Below are 20,113 nucleotides of genomic sequence, written 5' to 3' on the forward strand. Positions count from 1 at the left end.
CGCTATAGCCCCATGTAAGATACGCCACTGCAGGTCACCAGACTGCTTATTCAATGGTGGTTTGTATAGCACCCTCCAAACCGGCTTGTCTTCCTCTCGTAAACCAAATTTTTCTCGCCAAATAGTGTCTTTTTTCTGGTTTAATGCCCCTTTATTCAAAATTTTAACAAAACACCTATAAAGCTCTTTTCCTCCAGCAAAACTCAGATCCAGATCTTTTAGACCTTCTATATCTAGCAGTATGCTAGACATACCTCTCATATCAGGAGATATGGCAACTTTGGGAAAAGGATCTTTTATATCTGGAACCAAACTTCCATCAGCAAAGCTTTGTAACATAGTTAATTCTTCCTCTGTTAATCTTTTTTTCCAGAGTTTTAAAATAAATTCAGTTTGGCGTACGGATCTCTGACCTAAAATGGCGGCCAGTGCAAGAGCATCGCTTAAATGAGGCCCAGCCACATCAATTAAGTTCCTTAACTTTACTAAACCAGAGCCACAAAGTCTTAATGATAGACCTGGCAAACACTCATTTGACAAGTCAAAACGAGATCCTTTAACCAAAGGCTCCTCAAGTAACCAAAACAATGACTCTGTTTTACAAACCCTGATGATACTGAAAAGTCCCCACATTTTAAATAGTCCATGATAAAATGAAGGAAGTCCTTTGAAATTCAGTTGTTTGTGATCCGTAAATACCAGAGTACTGTCAAGTCCAAGTCCATCAATCCTCTGTAATATGTTCTGAGCCACTTTCCTCCAGACTAGATCTTCAGGCCCAGTTAGCAGTCTCTGGATAAACTGCAGGCGAAAAGTTGCAAGTCTACTGAACAGATGCACCAGACCTTGACCTCCTTCATCCAAAGGCAGGAAAAGTATGCTTTGAGGGACCCAGTGAAGCCGATCCCAAAAAAAGTCTACCAGCATTGCTTGTAATCTTGAAAGCAGACCGGAAGGAGGGTCTACACATACCAGTCTGTGCCACAATGTTGAAGCAGCCAAGTTGTTAATTATTAAAACACGTCCTCTAAAAGAAAGTTGTGGATGAATCCACTTCCATTTTTTTAACCTACCCTCTATTTTTTCGATCACCCCAAACCAGTTCTTTTCTTGTGTGACAGCATCTCCAATAAACACACCTAGATATTTAAGACCTCCTTTTTTCCAAGTTAACCCACCCGGTAATAAAGGTGGCCCCTTCTCCCATTTTCCAACAATTAAGGCATCACTCTTACTCCAATTTATTTTAGCAGCAGATACATTCCCAAACTCTTGAATTATTTTTACCAGAGTATTTATGTCATTCTGCCCATTGACCATTATCATTACGTCGTCAGCATAAGCTGATATCTGGTGTTGCAGATTAACGTTAGGTAACAGTAAACCTTCTATATTAGAGCGTAATTTGTTTAATAATGGTTCAATTGCTAAGGAGTACAGCATTCCAGAGAGTGCACAACCTTGTCTGATGCCCCTGTTAACACTAAAAGGGGCGGACAAACCACCATTGATTTTTAGCATACTTTCAATGTCTTTATATAACACTTTGATTACTCCAATAAAACCTGGACCAAACCCAAAAACATCAAGGGTGTTCCAAAGATACTGGTGCTCAACCCTATCGAAAGCTTTTTCTTGATCAATGGAGATGAGTCCTAAATCAATGCCCAAAAGGCCAGCAACCTCCATTACATCTCGAACAAGAAAAATGTTATCAGAAATACACCTGCCCGGCACACAATACGTCTGGTCAGGATGTATAATGTCCCCCATCACTTCTCTTAATCTATTTGCCAGAGTTTTAGAAAAAATTTTCAAATCGGAGCACAACAAGCTCACTGGTCTCCAGTTCTTAATTTCCTGAAGGTCACCTTTCTTGGGTAGGAGAGTGATCACAGCTCTCCTACAGCTCACTGGTAAGAGACCTTCAGCTATGCTCTCATTGAGAACATCCAAAAAATCCTCACCCAACACCTCCCAAAAAGCTTTATAAAACTCAATCGGGAGCCCATCAATTCCTGGAGCTTTTCCACTCTCCATAGTCTGCAGTGCTTTCCAAAGCTCTTGTGCACACAAAGGCTTCTCTAGTGCCTCCTTTGACTTTTTTGGGAGCTTCGGTAAACCTTGATAAAAACTGGAAGACATTTCTTCATCATGTTTATATTCACTCCCATACAGATCCTTATAGAACCTTACAGCCCTTTGTCTTATTTCAGACAGCACTGTAAGCTCTTGCCCGTTCTCCGATCGCAAGGAGTGAATGTATCTACTCTGGCCATTCTTTCTTTCCAAATTAAAAAAGAATTTGGATGGGGCATCCATTTGTGTTAAATTTTGGTAGCGTGACCTAACCAATGCACCTTTTGCTTTCACGCCTAGCAGGTTTGCAAGAACCATCCTTTTGGACTTGAGAACATCAACACCATTTTGTCCTCCAGTGGACTCCAATATTGTTTGCACCTCTACAATTTCCTCTTCAAGTTCTTTCATTTTTTGTGTGATATTTTTAGAGACATTGAAAGTATACTGTTGACATAATAACTTGGTTTCAACTTTTCCAACATCCCACCATTGTTTTAAATTGATAAAACACTTTTTCTTTAATTTAAATTCCTTCCAAAAAAAGTGAAAGACCTCTTTAAATTTTGCATCACTCAACAAAGATACATTAAAATGCCAGTAGGCACTCTTTGACCTTATATTTGATATAAACACTTTACAAATAACAATAGCATGATCAGAAAACCCAGAAGGACTAATTACACAGCTTTTGACAATATTGAAATGATGTTTAAAACAGTAGAGTCTATCTAATCTGGCCAAAGAAATAAAATTCTCCCGAGTATGCAACCATGTATATTGTTTATCATTTCCGTTTAAACGTCTCCATATGTCACACAGTTTATGGGTTTCAATCAAGGTGCGCATGGTACGACTGGAAGCTGTATGGGGTTCAGCATGATTTCGATCTAGTACACAATTCTCAGTACAATTAAAATCCCCACCTAAAAACACATATTCATCTGAATTACAGCTCTGCAAAATTTCATTAAGATTATTAAGAAAACAAACTCTCTCATTACCACTATTAGGGGCATATACATTAATAAACACCACATTAAATTTTTCAAACTGTGCACGTACAAAAATGAGTCTACCAGCAATTTCTTGCTTCACTTCAAAAGAAACAGGAGTGAAATGTGTAGCAAAAAGCACAGCTACCCCTCCTCTAGAAGAACTCATGTGAGAGCACACCACCACCCCTTCCCATTCTCTCCTCCAATCAGTTTCATTTAACACATCACTGTGTGTCTCCTGAATAAACATCACATCAATTTTCTTTTGTCTTATTAATTCAAATAACAATGCCCTTTTATAAGCATCTCGTGCACCATTAATATTAAGAGAGCCTATTCTCACCACACTCATCAAGAAGAATGAGAGAAGGATTACACACAAAGCAGCTTTCAGCATGTAAAGACAGAGAGAACTACATTGTTTCAAACCCATCCTCTGCCTGAAGTTCTGATCTTAGTTTAGCAATAATTTTCCTTAATCTATATATTTCTTGAACAGTGAACTTTTCTTCACCCTCACTCCTCATCAACATCACAACAGAATCAACAAACATTTTACGATCAGGAAAAAAATCTGTAACCTGCACATTTTTCACATTTTTTGATCTTTGTAAAAAAGATTTGACTTTATCAAAAGAATAGTCACTACTTGTATTCCTTCTACTCTTAATTTCCTGAGTTTCACTGTCAGAATCTTCAACAGGACTACTTTCAACATCATCACATTCATCAACCTGTGTTTCAGACCATTGTTTTGACTTTTCATTCCTCATCTTTGCTTTGTTTCTTTTTCTCTTAACAGGAGGTGTCTTAAACAGTGCGTCATCGCCCACATAATCTGTAATAATTTCTTCTCCAGTCACCCGTTTAGCTGCTTTAACAGCATCTATCACCTCGGGTTCTCCCTCCGCAGCAGTACTCGCTCCTGCCGCTGGTGCAGCAGACGCACCTTCTTCAGCCTGATCAGCTTCAGCCGAACCACTGACAACCGCATCTACAACCTCTTCATCAGCCTCGACATGAGCGCTGTCATCCGCGCTCTGAACCCGACACGAACTACGAATGTGGCTCTCTGATCCACACTTAAAGCATTTCATAGTCTCTGAACTTGCATAAACAACATAGTCAAAGCCATCAATTTTGAATTTGAACGCCACACTTAGATCCTCGACTTCACTTTTAAGAACCATAAAGATTTGACGTCTAAAAGAGACTACGTGTTTAAGTAAAGGGGACTTGCAGCCTAGCGGAACTTTCCTCATTTGTGAAACAATTTTTCCATGTCTAGACAATTCCGCTATCAACAAGTCATCTTTTATAAACGGGGGAACATTGGACAAAATTATCTTTTTTGCCGGTTGAACTAGAGGAATTACTGGCGTAAACGTATCCTGAATAGAAATTCCATTTTCCACCACCCTGTTTACTTTCTCAACGTTATCCAAAAAGATCACCACAGCACTATTCATTCGAGATGCTGACATAATACTGTCGTGTCCAACAATCTGTCCGACCGCTAAACTGCAGTCTTCAACTGAGCAATTCATTACCGGCGCGATCTTGATTCCATGCCGGCGAGAAAGCCGATCATAACTCACGCGCTCTGAAGACGCCATCGTCAACCAGCGCGCGCTGGAAGACCGCGCTTCCTGAACACCTTACGCAAACCTAAGTTAAAATCTGGCAGACAGAAGCAAAAGTAGCTTAGAAAAAAAGGAAAAGAAACTCAATCTCACCGAAGAACTCTCACCCACACGCTCTGCACACTCACGCTCGCACCGGAAATGACGAGAGAGAGAGAGAGAGAGAGAGAAGGAGGGGCAGAGAGTTAGCTCATGCTTGAGAAGTTCACTGTATAATAAATTATCTGTGGGGTATTTTGAGCTGAAACTTCACTGACACATTCTGGGGACACCTGTGACTTATATTACATATTGAAAAAAAGAGCATATTAGGTAACCTTCAACTTTCAGTAAAAAAAAAAAGTTAAAATAAAAAATTAAAGCCTTCGGATTTATTAACAAATGTGAAAAATTACTATTGTATTGTGATGTGTTTTATATATATATTAATGAACAATATATTATTTGGAAACCATATATTGAATTTCAATAATAAATAAAATAATAATGAAATGAAATCATTTTTGCCTACATGTCATTAATAAATTAAGTTATGACTTATATGATCAAATTATATTATATAAAAAAAATTTACTTACATTTTAATAAAAAGTAAAAGATTATTAAAAACTACTGGTTATTAACTAATATGAATGATGATGACATATATTATATAACAGTATGTGAGTGAAATGAAGTCTCCTTTATTTCTGTAGTGCTTTATATGATAGTGTCAAATCAGCTTTACAGAGATAAACTGGAATTGCAGAAACAATTATGAAAATCAACTTCGGATTCTGCTGTAAAGCAGCTCTACACACGTGTGAGTATTTTAATATTGTTAAGTTCATTCTGATAAATCATTTTGTGTAACTTCCCAGCACTCAGAGGGAATGTGCAGCTATACAAGTATGAAGAATTATTTGAGTGGACAGAGAAAATGGTTCTGTCCTGGCTCGTGGTTTGCCGTGGTTATGGACAGTGTGTGACATGAGTGTGTTCTTCACTCCCAGCTGAGGACAGTCACAGATGAACTCTTTATTTCTAAGACTGTAGCAACCCAGAAACCTTCATGTGCTTCAGTTACTGAGATGACTGGAGACCCAAGATCTAGATTGTGTTACATTCAAGTCCTTTGAAATCTCTTGTCTAAGTTGTCTTTATTAGAGTGAAATATTGAGGACATGCACTTTCAGATTGCTCTCTTTTGGTCAAATTTCTTGATTTGTGTCGATGTCTTATATCTGAAGTTTTTGGTGGTTGTCTCTTGTGTTCTCTGAGTGCCCTCTGCCTTTGTACAGTTTATGTGGAGCACTCACTTGTTCTTTCTCCAAAAGAAAAGAAAAGTTAGATTTCTCTCTCTTTTTCCAAAGTAGATTGATGAGTTGAATTCACTCTCAAAACTCTGAAAAACGTTTCTTCTGAGCATGAAAACATCTCTCCTTCTTTCGTCATCCATCTTTTGTCTTTATTGCTCTCCATCGTCATTTGTTTTTTCATCAGTCTGATAGATTGCCAGCTCTGAATATTTACAAGAATTTTTTTTATTTATTTTTTTGTAAAATGTGCACCTAATTCAAAGTCGTCATAAAACCCTTTTAGACAAAGAAAGCTGCAGGACGCTCCCTTGTTTTGAAGGTCTAGGTTTCCCTACAGTTGTCTTGCTGTTTCTCCTTGAGAGACAGCAAAGAGCCAGCAAACTTTTCTCTGAATGCACAGAAGAAAGATGATTCAGAAATAATAATTGATGCTTATCACTTAAAATTTGGTGCATTCTGAGTTAGTTAGTTTTGCCAATTTTAAAAATAAAAGCAAAAACTGAAATATTGTTACAAATTAAGATGTTTTCTATATTAATAATTTAAAAAAGGAATTAATTCCTGTGATGGCATTATAATTTTGTATAATTATAATTTTTTTTTTCAGAATTCTTTGATTAATAAGAACAGTATTTATTACAAATAGATTTTTTCGAAAATATTAAAAGGTATTTACTGTTACTTTTGGTCAATGTAATGTATCCTTGCTGAATATAATGGTAATGTAAAAATGATTTAGCATTTAGCATTACTTAACTAAACACTATTGCCACAGTAAGTACAGTAGTACCGCAGAATGTTCAATAGCTTTAATCCCACATGGATTTGGTGAAGTTAAGTTGTGCATGTCTGGCTACATCTATACGCTTTCGCTAATTCAGATTACAGGTCTTATCATGTTTGTGTGCTGTATGTCTGTTTTGTGTTTTCAGCACCGGTTCGTCAGAAGCGTCCTGCACCTGCAGTCTTTAGAAAATAAGCCATTGAAAATGTCTTTCATGACATATTATATAAGCATGGATGAGACTAAACAGACGTTTCCTTACACCACCCGTCTGTTATAGCATGACAGAAAACTGCCCTGCATAACACACACAGACACACACACACTACAGTTTCAGATGTAATGATACAATGTACTTTTCTGAATTTATGACACAAAGATAAGTTGTCTTGTATTGTTGTCTTGTATAAACTAACAAAAGCAGAGACAGTTTAACCCAAATGGTGCCGTGCTGTGTCCGCTATCTTCCAATCAGAGCTGCCGTCCTGTGGGCCAACCCAAACGGAAGAAACTATTTGTTCATTTCTAATTAGGGGCAGGAAATGTTTGTTCATATTGGATTGGGTGGGCCTCCTTCAGATTTCTTGGCACATTTACACAAACTACTAAGCATCCTGTTTAAATTCCTCCTCTCTGAATGAAGAGCAAAACTCACAGAAGTAGGCTTTTGTACACTTACATAAGAGAACTTTGTTCATCAGAAGTCATGGCTTAAAATAATTTGTGTCAGACAGGGAATGTGGAGTGTGCCAGCGTGATATTTCTGGCAGTACTTCAACATTCAGTATGTTGCATTAAAAACCAACCTCCACTTCACAGTTAAGACTTATTTTATATACCTACATCCTGATTGATTTTAGCATACTATTCTTGTGATTGTTTCTCTGCATAATGCTTTAGCACTTTAAAATCACCAATTTAACATTGGCACAAAATCTAAAGGTTCTTTCATGTCAAAGTACTGAGGGGTTCGTTCAGATTTTACTAAACCTACGCTTGTCCCATACAGTTTGTGCTGTGGAAATGAATAAGATTTTAAATGAGGCATGCTATTACTGGGTGTGGAGTCCATTCTACGAAAATCAACACTGTCTTTTTATTTTTATTCTCCCTCGGTCTCTCTAGGATCGGTTGTTCTTTGTTATGGAGTATGTGAACGGAGGAGACCTGATGTTTCAGATCCAACGCTCACGAAAGTTTGATGAAGCTCGTTCCCGTTTCTACGCAGCTGAGGTCACATCTGCACTTATGTTCCTGCATCAACATGGTGTCATCTACAGGTATAAACACACCATTTGACTTACATTTTTATGAATGTATACACATTTATTATTAATTAAATTATTATGATCATTACCTACATATAGCTGTCTCTCCATATTAAGCTAGGATATGAACACCTATTTTAAAGAAACAAATAATGCATACTTCACCCAAAGTCACTTTGCAATCACATTTGACCATTTGATGTTCTTAATGCACTTTTATATTAGTGGCGGTATTGTAAACAACACTGAAAAAATGTAGAAATTTGATTTCAATCTACAATTTTTGGTGACACGATCACTGTAGAAATTGTACACTTCAACTCATGCCATGAGACTCCACTGTGACTTCAGCTCCCACAAATGATGCCAATTCTATCCAGGCATCATGCTAACTGGCACTCAAAGACTTTAAATGCTTGTTTTTGTTCCAGCTCTGAGGCAGATGCTAATCCTGTATGACCTGTGAGAGGTAGCAAGAGATCACACCATTGTTAGTGTAGCATTTAGTATCAGCTTACCTCTCTCAGTGAACTAAAGTCCTTATTCAGGCCAGAGCAGGTTTCCTGCTCCCCAGGCACAACTGAAGAGACTGCAGCTCTGAGATCCTGATACAGTTCAGAGGAGTTTTTTAATTTGCTTTTTTTAAAAGATTAAATTATTGACACACGCTACATCCATACAGTAGCAAAATACAGTTTACAATGTTCAGTATAGTGTGTTTACACTCAATGCAGTCACACCTGTTGATAAATATTGTTGTCAGTCCAAACTGACTGTGTGAACATAGCCAAACACACTGATTCTTTCCCAAGTACAAACTTTAATCCCACTGTCTTTAGTTTATCACACAATCAGACTTCCAAGCAAAAAAAGACATGCTGAGAGGTGAATACAGAGGCTGCATTGGGTCACACGCCCCAAGAAAAGCACAAAAAACAATATTCCTTATCTAAAGCTTTGGTAGATATTGTAGAACTGTCATAATCCTACTCATTCCTAGTTAATATATTAATAGACTTTTTACAAATAGTGAGTTTTTCATTCATTATCTGTCACACTTGGCCTAAGTCGAGGAGCAAGGAATGAGGAAATCAGGAATGCACTGAACAGTCTTCTTTTAATTCATAATCCAAGGGAATACACAGGGTAGACAGGAGCACCGGAAACACATATATTTAGGGGGACTAGGGCTTATGAATGCAGGATAATTGGGGAAATACAGGTGCATGGAATAACAAGTTAATGGGGACATGGAAAACATGTAGTAAAGGAAGTGTTGATTGGTATTAAGAAGTGAATAGTTCTCACTTTAGATTAGGTTGTGGTAAATGGAAAAATGCCATTTAGTTAAGTGCTTTAAACCAACCTTTATTTAACTTTGATTGCATACATATTCACTGTCCCTTTAAATGTTCACAAAATATACATTAAGGACACAAACACACAGGCATATGTGGTTTACAGGGACTCTTCGTAGGCATAATGGTTTTTATACTTTACGGAGGACAGTGAGAAAGCTAAAGCAAAGAAGTGGTAAACTTTATCTCTTTAGTCTGTTTTGCAGGTCAATGCTTGTCCTGTGTACAGACTTGCTGTCTGATTAGACCCATAAACCATCCCGTTTCTGAGTTTTAACTCTCTTTTCTTTATCTTTCTGTTCTTGTAAGGTTATTTTATTTACATTTTTTTATGGACTGGGGCTAAACGTCATGTTAAAGTGATGAGGTACTTTGGAAAAATCACTCTCCACACATAGGGAACACAGGAAGGTATTTCAATAGGGCCTAATTATGTGTGTGTACATGCACATGTGTGTATGTGTGGGAGACCATTCATTTTGGCATGTGTACGTGTATGTACAGTCGTCCAGTGGAGCTCAGAGGAAGTATGGAAATCAAATCCAAAAGGGGTCAGAGAGTCTTTACTTAAGTATTAAAAAATTTTATTTGTAAAAAATATATAAATGTTTTTTTTTTTGGACCCTGCTAATGTATGTGTGTGTAAGAGAAAAATTGATTGTTGGTTTTGTTGCTATCAGGTAGACTCAGTGGTATCCATTGAAAAGCCCTGAACACTGAAGCATTTGTTGAACCCTAAACAGTAGACAGTCCACTTTAACTCAACCTGTTCTGTGCAGTGGACAGATGACAGCTCCTGGCTTTAACTTGCAGGAAGCTGTGTTGCAGTTCGCTATTTCTGTTGGCTATTGTCATGTTAAGTGCATAACCTAAAATCCTTCCAACTTCCATGGTTGCTGTCAAAAATAGAACAGTTACGTGAACCTGGGCTGTCCCGCCCTCATGTCGGAACAGTGCATCACTAAAAGATTTGTCCTTGAATGATGCCAGCAAAGAAATGTTGACATTTTTTCCCCAATCAACCATCAAAGGATAGGCTCTCTGTTTGGCTCTCTGTTGCTATTTTTTTGTCTGTTGACAAAACTGTTGACACACACAGCACACTCATGAACATTTTATAGAGAGTTTATATGAAAGAACTATAGACTAGTTATTTGTAAGGATTTGTAAGTACTTTATTATATTATTATAATAAGTAATATAATATATTATTTTAATAAGTATACACTACTTTATAAGTGTATACTTAACATTTGGAATATTATATCTATCTATCTGTCTATCTATCTATCTATCTATCTATCTATCTGTCTGTCTATATATATATAAACAAGTGTTTGATGTTTTTAAAATAAGTCTCTGGTGCTCATCAAGGTTGCATTTATTTAAAAAAAAAACAAAAAAAACTGTAAAACTGTGAAATATTAATAAAAAAAAAGAAATTACTGTTTTCTGTTTAAATATATTTTAAAATGATGGAAAAGCTTAATTTTCAGCTTTACTCCAGTCTTGTAATATGCTGATTTGGTGCTCAAGAAACATTTTTTTATTATTGTCAAACTTAAAAAACAGTTGTGCTGCTTTTTCAGGATTCTGTGATGAATAATCCAAAAGAACAGCATGTAATTGAAATATAAACTTTTATAACATCAGAAATGTCTTATTGTCACTTTCGATATTTCCTTTTCTAGATTAAAATATACATTAATTTAAAAAACACAGCTTTTAATGGGCTACTGGTATGACTGGAGTATTCATCTCATTTAATGTGCAATTTTTCTGTAAGGGTAACCTTGTTTAATGAGGAAAAAATGACATTGAAGTGACTTGAGAGATGAACTTGAGCTTCCTTACAAATGCATGTCGTTTTTAATCACTTGAATAGTGTCATAAAAATACAACAGCTCATGTTACATTATGATAGACAGGTTTTACAAGAGAACTGAATCCTTATCTCAGAAGTGTGTAAACAGATGCACAGACACCTGATGTGTGTTAAACCACCCCCTGGCTTCTGTATTCCTCAATATAACCAACACATACACATTTAAACACACAAGGTTATCAAGAGATCATTGCAGGCACATGCACCCATTGACTGACATGCTCTGGCACCCAGCATTCTCTTCTCTAACCTTTCCTGCTCCACCTACCTCAGTAAAGATGATATCTGTTAGATAGAGCATGACAGAAACTTATTGGCAGTACATTTCCCTTCAGCCTCAGTCAATCACCTAGAGAAGTCATGCCGTACCATGAATCATATACCTACCTCAGCAGGGCTTTGATAACAATGGCTCTACTCATTCTTACATGAGCCAGAGTGGATTCTATTCTCAGGTGAATAGTACACTGATATAAGACTCTTCTATGGCTCATTAACTGCAATTCACAGATCACAGAAAGACCAGCCATGCTCCGATACGTCTGTGGAGACGTCTTCAGATAAAATGCAGCGTCCCTTATCAAAGCAATCCACCCAGATGACAGGGTGTAAAAATACAGAAAAAAAATATGTTCAAAAGATTTGGGTCAGTAAGAATTTTCTATATTTTCGAAGGAAGTTTTTATACTCACTAAGTCTGGATTTATTTGAACAAAAAATAAAGAATAAATAGTACCAAAGTGAAATTATTACAGTTTCAAACAACTGTCAAAAACTTTTTTTCTGTTGTACTATATTGAAAAATGCTCTTTAGGGAAACACGATCCTTCAGAAATCCTTTTTATATGCTGATTTGGTGCTTGATAAACGTTTATTATATCAATGTTGGAATTTTGTGGAAGAAAGAGCAGCATTTTTTTATTATATTTTATGTAACCATGTAATTCTTTACTGTGACTTTTAATTTAATGCATCATTCCTGAATTAAAGTATACATTTAATAAAAAAAAAATACTGATAAACTTTAACTAACTTTAAAAAAAAAAAACATGAGAATTAAAACGTGAGAATTATTATTAATTATATGATACGATACTCTAAAATCCATAGAATAGTTCATATTAAAATGTTTAAACAAAACAGTACAATAACTCAAAATCTTTACATCTCTGTTGGAGAGTTAGTATCATGAATTTGATTGTATTTTGCTTATGGTTTTGACTTAAGCATGCAATCACTAGGCTGTGTCTTTTTCTGTTTTGTTAGTTCTTGTCTTTATTTTGCTCCGACGCATTGAGAAAACAGGATTTATCAGGCATGACAATCAGATTAGCTCCTCTGTACATTCCTGCCTTCGTTCGGGTTCCAGCCAACAATGTGCACATGTAGAGGAATATACTGGTGTTCTGCACATACCTGTTTGGTATAAGATATGCAAAACACGTCACTTATTTATATCATTGGTGTTTGTTGCTGCAAACGTGTAATGAACTCTCTGGCCATCTGAAACCATGCAGACACTGCATTGATTCACTTGACTGACATGGTCGGCATGTCTCATATGAACGCATCAAACTGTCATGGGACCCCCACTAAGTTTTTAATGTTTCTACATGTTTGAAAAGTCCTTTGCCACTGAATGCCCTCAGCCAGATTCCACTGACTGTGCTCTGGCTGGTATATTCATGTCTCTCATCCTTTAACCTTTAAAATGGCATTACAAAATCCCCACCTTCTCCTTGTGTAGTGATTTTTTTTCCACTATATATCACTGAGCTCAAACATCCCCTGGTGAAAGCAAGCTACTGTATCTGCACTGGGGCAAGTCTCTGCAATCACTGTGATCTAGATATTATCATGTCCTGAAGTTTTTGGCTTTGGCCACATCGCTAGAGTCTTCAGTAGGACTCGGCAGAGTTATTAATGCATCTCTATGACCCTTGGATTAAGTACAAATTTAGAGTATAAAATGATTGGGCCATTGTGTGTGTTTACACTGCTGTTCAAAAGTTTGGGGTCAGATGCGTTAAAGCAGGGATCCTCAAATCTGGCCAACAAGATCCTCTTTCCTGCAGAGTTTAGCTCTAACCCTAATCAAACACACAAGATTGGAGCTAAACTCTGCAGCACATTGGCCCTCCAGGTCAAGATTTGAGGAACAATGCATTAAAGTGATCAAAAGTGACAGTTTAGATAAATGTATGGTTACAAAGATTTCTATTTCAAATAATGCTGTTCTTCTGAAGATAAAACATGTATCCACAAAAATATTAAGCAGCACAACTGCATAATGCACGATCGGCATTAGAGTTAGAATTTCTGAAGGATCGTGTGAGTAATGACTGTTGGAAATTCAGCTTTATGTTCAAATAGAAAGCTAATTCTAATTATTTTTCACAATTATGCAGTTTCTACTGCATTAATGATCAAATAAATCCAGCCTTAGTGAAGGAAAGAGACTTCAAAAACATAAAATTCCTAATTATAGAGACATAGTGTGGTGTTTCTCACTAGCACCCTTACAACTCTTCATTACAGACACGCTTAGTACTTTTTATTGTTGGTTCTTTATGAGATTGCGCCTGCTTTCATCAAACTCTCACTGGACCTTTTTCTAAGCAGCTTTAGGAGGCTTCTGATCACCTCATGATCTCTTTTCAGGGCTGTGTATGAACTTTTTTTTACACATAGCACAAGTGCTACTGAGGTTTAAAGTTTTGTAGCACAGGACAGACAAATTTAGCACAAGAATAAAACATCGGTTTCCATCTGGTAAAACAACCTCAAGTAGTGCAGTTAATCATTTAAACATGCAAAATCATTAATGTTGCATACGGGGTGCATACAATCCATGCAGCTGGCCTTTAACTGTAAATCACTAAAATGTCTACAAAAAATGTAATTGTTGTGATAAAAAGGTAAAATATTATGACAGTAATTTCTTAATTATTGTCAAGAAAATGAATGCATTTAAAAATATATAGAAAAACATAAGGACTCGTATGAACAGATGTTTACTTCAGATTTCTTTAGAGATAGGGTGTTGCATGTATTAGTGTACCGTCTCGCAGGAACTCCACAAGTGAGACTCACAGAAACAATAGAGCTTATGAAGTTCCAGGAAATCCTTAGTATGACCAAAGACAAACAGCTTTTTTTCTTTCTTTTTTTTTCATTATGAAGGGTTTTTACTGCTTACCTGAGGCTGCTGTCATTTTTTCCCTAGACAAATGTTTAGTCCTAAGTACTTCAAGCCATCTCTGGAATAAGGGAAGAGAGATCTTGTAGATCAGGCATGCTTACCGCTTCACACCCCTTTAACAGCTTAAACTATTTTTTTAAAGACTTTAAGCAAGACACCAAAAATGTGAAATATGGTCTTAATTGTTTTGTTTGTTTTGTTTTTCCACATCGCTTCAGAGATCTGAAGCTGGATAACATTCTGTTGGATGCTGAAGGCCACTGTAAACTGGCCGACTTTGGCATGTGCAAAGAGGGCATTCTGAATGGGGTCACGACCACCACCTTCTGCGGGACCCCTGACTACATTGCACCTGAAGTATGTCTAGTTAATCATAATGAACATGACAAACAGCTGAGGGGTTTGACATGATTTTGAACCTTGTTTTTGTGTCTTTCTCGTTCAGATCCTGCAGGAGTTGGAGTATGGCCCATCGGTGGATTGGTGGGCTCTGGGCGTTCTCATGTATGAAATGATGGCCGGTCAGCCTCCGTTTGAAGCTGACAATGAGGACGATCTTTTTGAGTCCATCCTCCATGATGATGTGCTTTATCCTGTGTGGCTCAGTAAAGAAGCCGTCAGCATTCTGAAAGCTGTAAGCGGCCCATTTCTTGAAATCATTTAGTTTCTTTGTGTATGTGGTTTGTGGTTGGCCCATTTATCATTTCTTTTTCCACTTGTGTTCAGAATCTTTTCTCTTCCTGCAGTGATGTGTTGAGCTCCACTGTAGGGTCATGCACCTGGCTGCACTTTCCCTCTGACCTCTCCAACCTTCCTCTGTTTATTTTCCTCCCTTATGTTCCTCATTCATCCCTCTGTTCTGGTACATTTACCTCCGACTTACAACTACAATAATTTTGTGTCATATTGAGAAATATCTAAACATGCATAATGATTGACAGGCAAAGAGTGTTTCTGATTGGCTTCTTTTTGAGTAATTGTTTATAAGAAAATTTTGGTATAATTTTAATAATTATGGCAACACTGCTCTTTTTTTAATCTTTTTTTTTATTATTGTTGGAAAAAATAATAGTCAATTTTTACAGTCAATGTTTCTACATAATACATCAAACAATTTAAAATTTAAAATTATAACTATAAAATATATATAATATATAATTAAACATAATTGCAATATTTTCTAAATGTATTTGTATATAAAAATGTAAATACATTTTATTGTTGAATCTTTACAGATTTTTATTGTTAATGTATTAATGTAAAAATTTGCATTAACCTTCTTTAATAAATGCTTCTTTAATAAATGCTTTAATAAATGCTTAAGTATTCTTATTTGGTTAAATATGATACTTAAGGCATTAACTAAAGTTATTAACAAATGAACCTTATTTCAATGCATTACCATTTTTTTGATTGGCTAAAAAGGGATTGGCTGCTCAACTGACTTTTTTTTTTTTTTTCTGTTATAAAGACAAACCCTTTTCTGTGATATTTTCCTTGTGTTTTTTCGGGTCGTATTCCACACAAAAAAAAATGCCTTACATCTCCTTAAACATTGTTCATATATGAATTATGTAATGTAAAATGTATTCCCTTTCCTCAGTTCATGACAAAAAGCCCCAGTAAGCGTCTGGGCTGTGTGGTGACCCAAGGACTGGAGGAAGCCATCAAAGTCCACCCTTTCTTCAGAGATATCGACTGGGTCTTGCTGGAACAGAGGAAGATCAAGCCCCCCTTTAAACCTCGTATTGTAAGCATACATGATTTACACACAATCAAATAACCCATTTCTGTAGCTCAAACAATAGAGCATAGCACTAGCAACACCAAGCATCAGCTGCCCACTGCTTAACATCAGCTGCCCACTGCTTAAATGTAAAATGTAAATCATGAAATGCTCATTATGACATGTCACAATTCATAGAAATTATTTCTGCAAAACACTCCGACATAGCACCGCGCACATAGACTTTATCTCTCATGTTCCTCTGTCTTTAGCGTCTGTGGTCTAGACTGAAAGTCAGATGCCACAACGGCACTTTTCAACTTCTGCTTTCCCATGGCTGGGGGAAGGGCTGAGAGGGTTGTGTGTATGTGCGCATGTGAATATGTACACAAGTGGGTGCTTTAGATGGAAAGGTCACAGAAAGGTCACAGAAAGGTTCAGAGAAAACCTGACCGCCACTTGCTCTCTTGCCCTCTGAGTAACTTTGAGCTGGCGTTCCTTCACCACACTCTCTAGAGTATCTACGCACCTGTGGCTTTTAACTGAAAGTCTACACTGCTTCTTAGAACAGCACTGAGGACAAAATCTTGATCTTAACTAATACAGACATTTGTCATATATATATTGTTATTGTATATTAATAATATTATTATCATTCTCGTATTTTAAAAGGGTCGTTTTAGATGAAGATAAATCAAAATTCTGTCATAATTTACCCTCATGTCATTCCAGACATCCTCTTCCGTACTTCATTTAAACAAATAAAGATATTTTTTTAAGAAACATTTCTGTCCATCCTGAAAGTCTGTTACACCAAATCGTGACGTTTCAAAAGTTCAAAAGCATAGCCAATATGAGTCAAACTGTTCAATCTAAGTCTTTTGAAGGAACTTGATTGATTTATATGATGATAATATTTACATCAAATATGGTAAACGAGAGCTTGAACATTCTTCAACCAATGAGGTTTTTCTCAAGTTTCAAGCAAGTGCTATTGATCTTCTGCATGAACCAATTGGAAGTATAATTGAGCTTCTGCATGAACCAGTGAGGACTGTTCTTGCATGTCAAACAAGTACAGTTCAGCCTCCTCAAGAACCAATGAGGTTTGTTAGATACTTTTATGAACTATTTGAAGTGTCAATGAAATCCCTCGGGTTTCAGTTGTGTCCTTATTTGTGTTAGAAAATGAACAGAAGTCTGACATAATTGAGTGAACTATCCCTTTAAAGGTGAACCTCAGAAAACATTCAGAAAACCATATATCTCTTTTTGTCTTTGCTATAGAAAACCAAGAGGGATGTGAACAACTTCGATCAGGACTTTACTCGTGAGGACCCTGTGCTGACGCCAGTAGACGATGCCATCATCAAACAAATCAACCAGGATGAATTCAAGGGCTTCTCCTACTTCGGAGAGGAGGCTGTGTCTTAAAGTCTAACTTGATGTCTGTCAGCACAAATATATGTTAAACACACCTACAAACACTCAAAAACCCACATCGCATCGCAATACATGAACACACACTCCACAGATGTTCTGAAGACGGGGCTCAGACCGGACAAGAGCAGAACCATCGATCCCTGTGTTTCAGTTCCCCTTTACTGCTGTTTTCATTTTTTATTATTCTCTAAATCTCTAAAAGAAAAAAGAAACTGTACTACACATGGATCTCATCGCAGGCCTGAACAAGTTTAGCAAACCAATCAGAAAAGCGAATGTTTTCCAGAGCCCAAGAAGGAAGGGTCGGAACGCACTACCTTAAACCAAAATTGACGATACCAGTGATTGTACTATTTCGGACTCCAGTCAGGTCTTCATTATCCCTTGATGGAAAGGTCTTGCCCTTGAGGAGGAATTTACCCTGCATATGTGACAATTGACATGTTGTGCTGTGCAGTCAAATGCCTTTTTGTGTATTCAGGTGAAATTTTGGGAGCAATTTTCTAAAATATACAAAGACATTTGTAGTATATATATATATATATATATATATATATATATATATATATATATATATATATATATATATATATACACATCAGTGTTATGAAGGTCCATTTAGAATGTTAACCTGCTGTATATGGGTTGTGTTAAGAAGTGTCGGCCTGAGTAGTTGTGTGCATGACATGTATGTGTCCGTGTGCATGTGTTTGCATGAATGAGAGCGAGAGGCCCTTGCCCTCCTGAAGCTCTTAGGTAGTTTTCATGTTGTTTTGCAATGGCTTTTCATTTGTGCTCGACTGTTTAAAGACTGCAGTGTGTGCGTGCGTGTGTGTGTGTGTGTGCCGTGTCCCACCTCTATGCATAATAAGGTATAGTCGTGGACAGACGGACCAGTACCCATAGCTGTCCGGTCATTGTGTATAGCAACATGTACATAGTATTCACTCCAAAAGCCTGTGAAAGCTTCTTAGAGTAGGCAATTGTTTGCATGGTCTTGCAAGTTGTGTCGTTATTGAGTAGCATCAGTTTATGGAAAGAAAAACATGTTTTTGATATCTATGTGCAATACCCTGAACACATTTCCCCAGTTGTTTTCTTTATTTTTTTCAATTGTTACGTTTCGGTTTCTCTCGTGTGTGCTGATTTTCATAGGTTAGAGCTTCACCAAAGGCTTTTCTCGCTCTCTTGCTCATGCTTCTCTCTGCCGTTTTCATGTATATAGTTTGCTGAAGTACATAAGCTGTGGAATGTAGTGGAAAATGTGTGAGCTCTTAATTTATTCAATATACATGTAGCTACGCTTCCCTTTTTGTCAGTAAGTCCGTTTTTTTCCCTTTGCATCATTTTGTGTTACTTTATTTTAGACAATGAAACCTTGTTACACACCTCCGTACATCTTTTAAAGTTTTTGTTTTAAAATTGTGTGAACCCCCTGTAGTTGAATCATTAACTTGTGCAATGTGAAAGACTCTAAAGGAGTGATGAACTAAGCGGAAAAAGGGTACATTTCAGGCGTACTAATTAAAACCTTCTGGAATGTGACGACCTTTTGTTTTAGCATTTTAAATGGCGATTTGAATAAGATGTGTTTTATTCTTTCAAAAGTGGTTGCTGTCTTTAAACGTTTATTTCTGTCTGAAGTTTCTTTTTGCTTCAACATTTTGTTGCTTTTTTTTTTAAATGTGTCTGTGGGTTGATAACGGTAGCTAGGTCAATGTTGCCGATTGTCTTTGAAGCCTTTTCTCTCACAGGCGCTTTCCTGTCAGTCGCCCTCATGGTATCATGCCAAATGTCTTGTTCAGCTTTATTTTCTCCCGTCGTTTCCTTTTTAATTGTAAAGGAATGAACTTGATGTATAGGACGCATCCATGGTCTGTCTTCAAAGTCAAAACAGATTAAATAAACTATGAATTACCTCTTAAATTAAATGCAAAGATTTCTCTGGCTGAATATTGAATATTTGTGCATACAGTATTAAAATACATAAATGTTTCATATGTATGATAGTGCTGTATTATATACATCTGGTATTGGACTTTAGTTACTGTATGGTGAAGCTTCATGTGCACAGAGGTATTTTCTTTTCTGGATACACTACCTTTATCTTGTAAGCATTTTACTATGTGCCAAATGTACTGTCATCTAAAGGATGTGAATGTTTTGTTTAACCTATTAAAAACCCAAGATGTATGAAAAATTATTTGTTTTGGTGATATGTTGCAAGAGAATGATGTGCACACACACTGAGGAAATAGAACATCAAATTGCAAAAGTAAAATATGTAACTTTAGGTTTGACTATACTTGTTATACATCCTCACAAATACAGTGCAACATAAAAAAAAACTGACTTGTAAGGACATTTAAAGTGTTTGGATTATTTGAATGGCTCACAAATCATCTGTTTGGCTCACGATCGTGTATTGC

The 20,113-nt window shown here is 36.7% G+C and overlaps 1 protein-coding gene across 3 annotated transcripts in view; it reads left to right on the forward strand.

Moving 5' to 3' along the window:
- The window catches only part of prkcea (protein kinase C, epsilon a), a 52,414-nt gene extending 32,530 nt beyond the window's left edge, over window positions 1-19,884 (forward strand). For all 3 annotated transcript variants that reach the window (XM_052611487.1, XM_052611488.1, XM_052611489.1), the window contains exons 11-15: window positions 7,928-8,082; window positions 14,734-14,872; window positions 14,961-15,149; window positions 16,119-16,265; window positions 17,529-19,884. In XM_052611487.1, coding sequence (XP_052467447.1) covers window positions 7,928-8,082; window positions 14,734-14,872; window positions 14,961-15,149; window positions 16,119-16,265; window positions 17,529-17,675 — 777 coding nt within the window. In that variant the 3' untranslated portion in view covers window positions 17,676-19,884. The remainder of the gene's footprint in view (window positions 1-7,927; window positions 8,083-14,733; window positions 14,873-14,960; window positions 15,150-16,118; window positions 16,266-17,528) is intronic.
- The last annotated feature ends 229 nt before the right edge of the window (window positions 19,885-20,113 follow it).

The sequence above is a fragment of the Carassius gibelio genome, chromosome A12 (genome assembly GCF_023724105.1).
Source record: "Carassius gibelio isolate Cgi1373 ecotype wild population from Czech Republic chromosome A12, carGib1.2-hapl.c, whole genome shotgun sequence".
Taxonomy (NCBI): Eukaryota; Metazoa; Chordata; class Actinopteri; order Cypriniformes; family Cyprinidae; genus Carassius; species Carassius gibelio.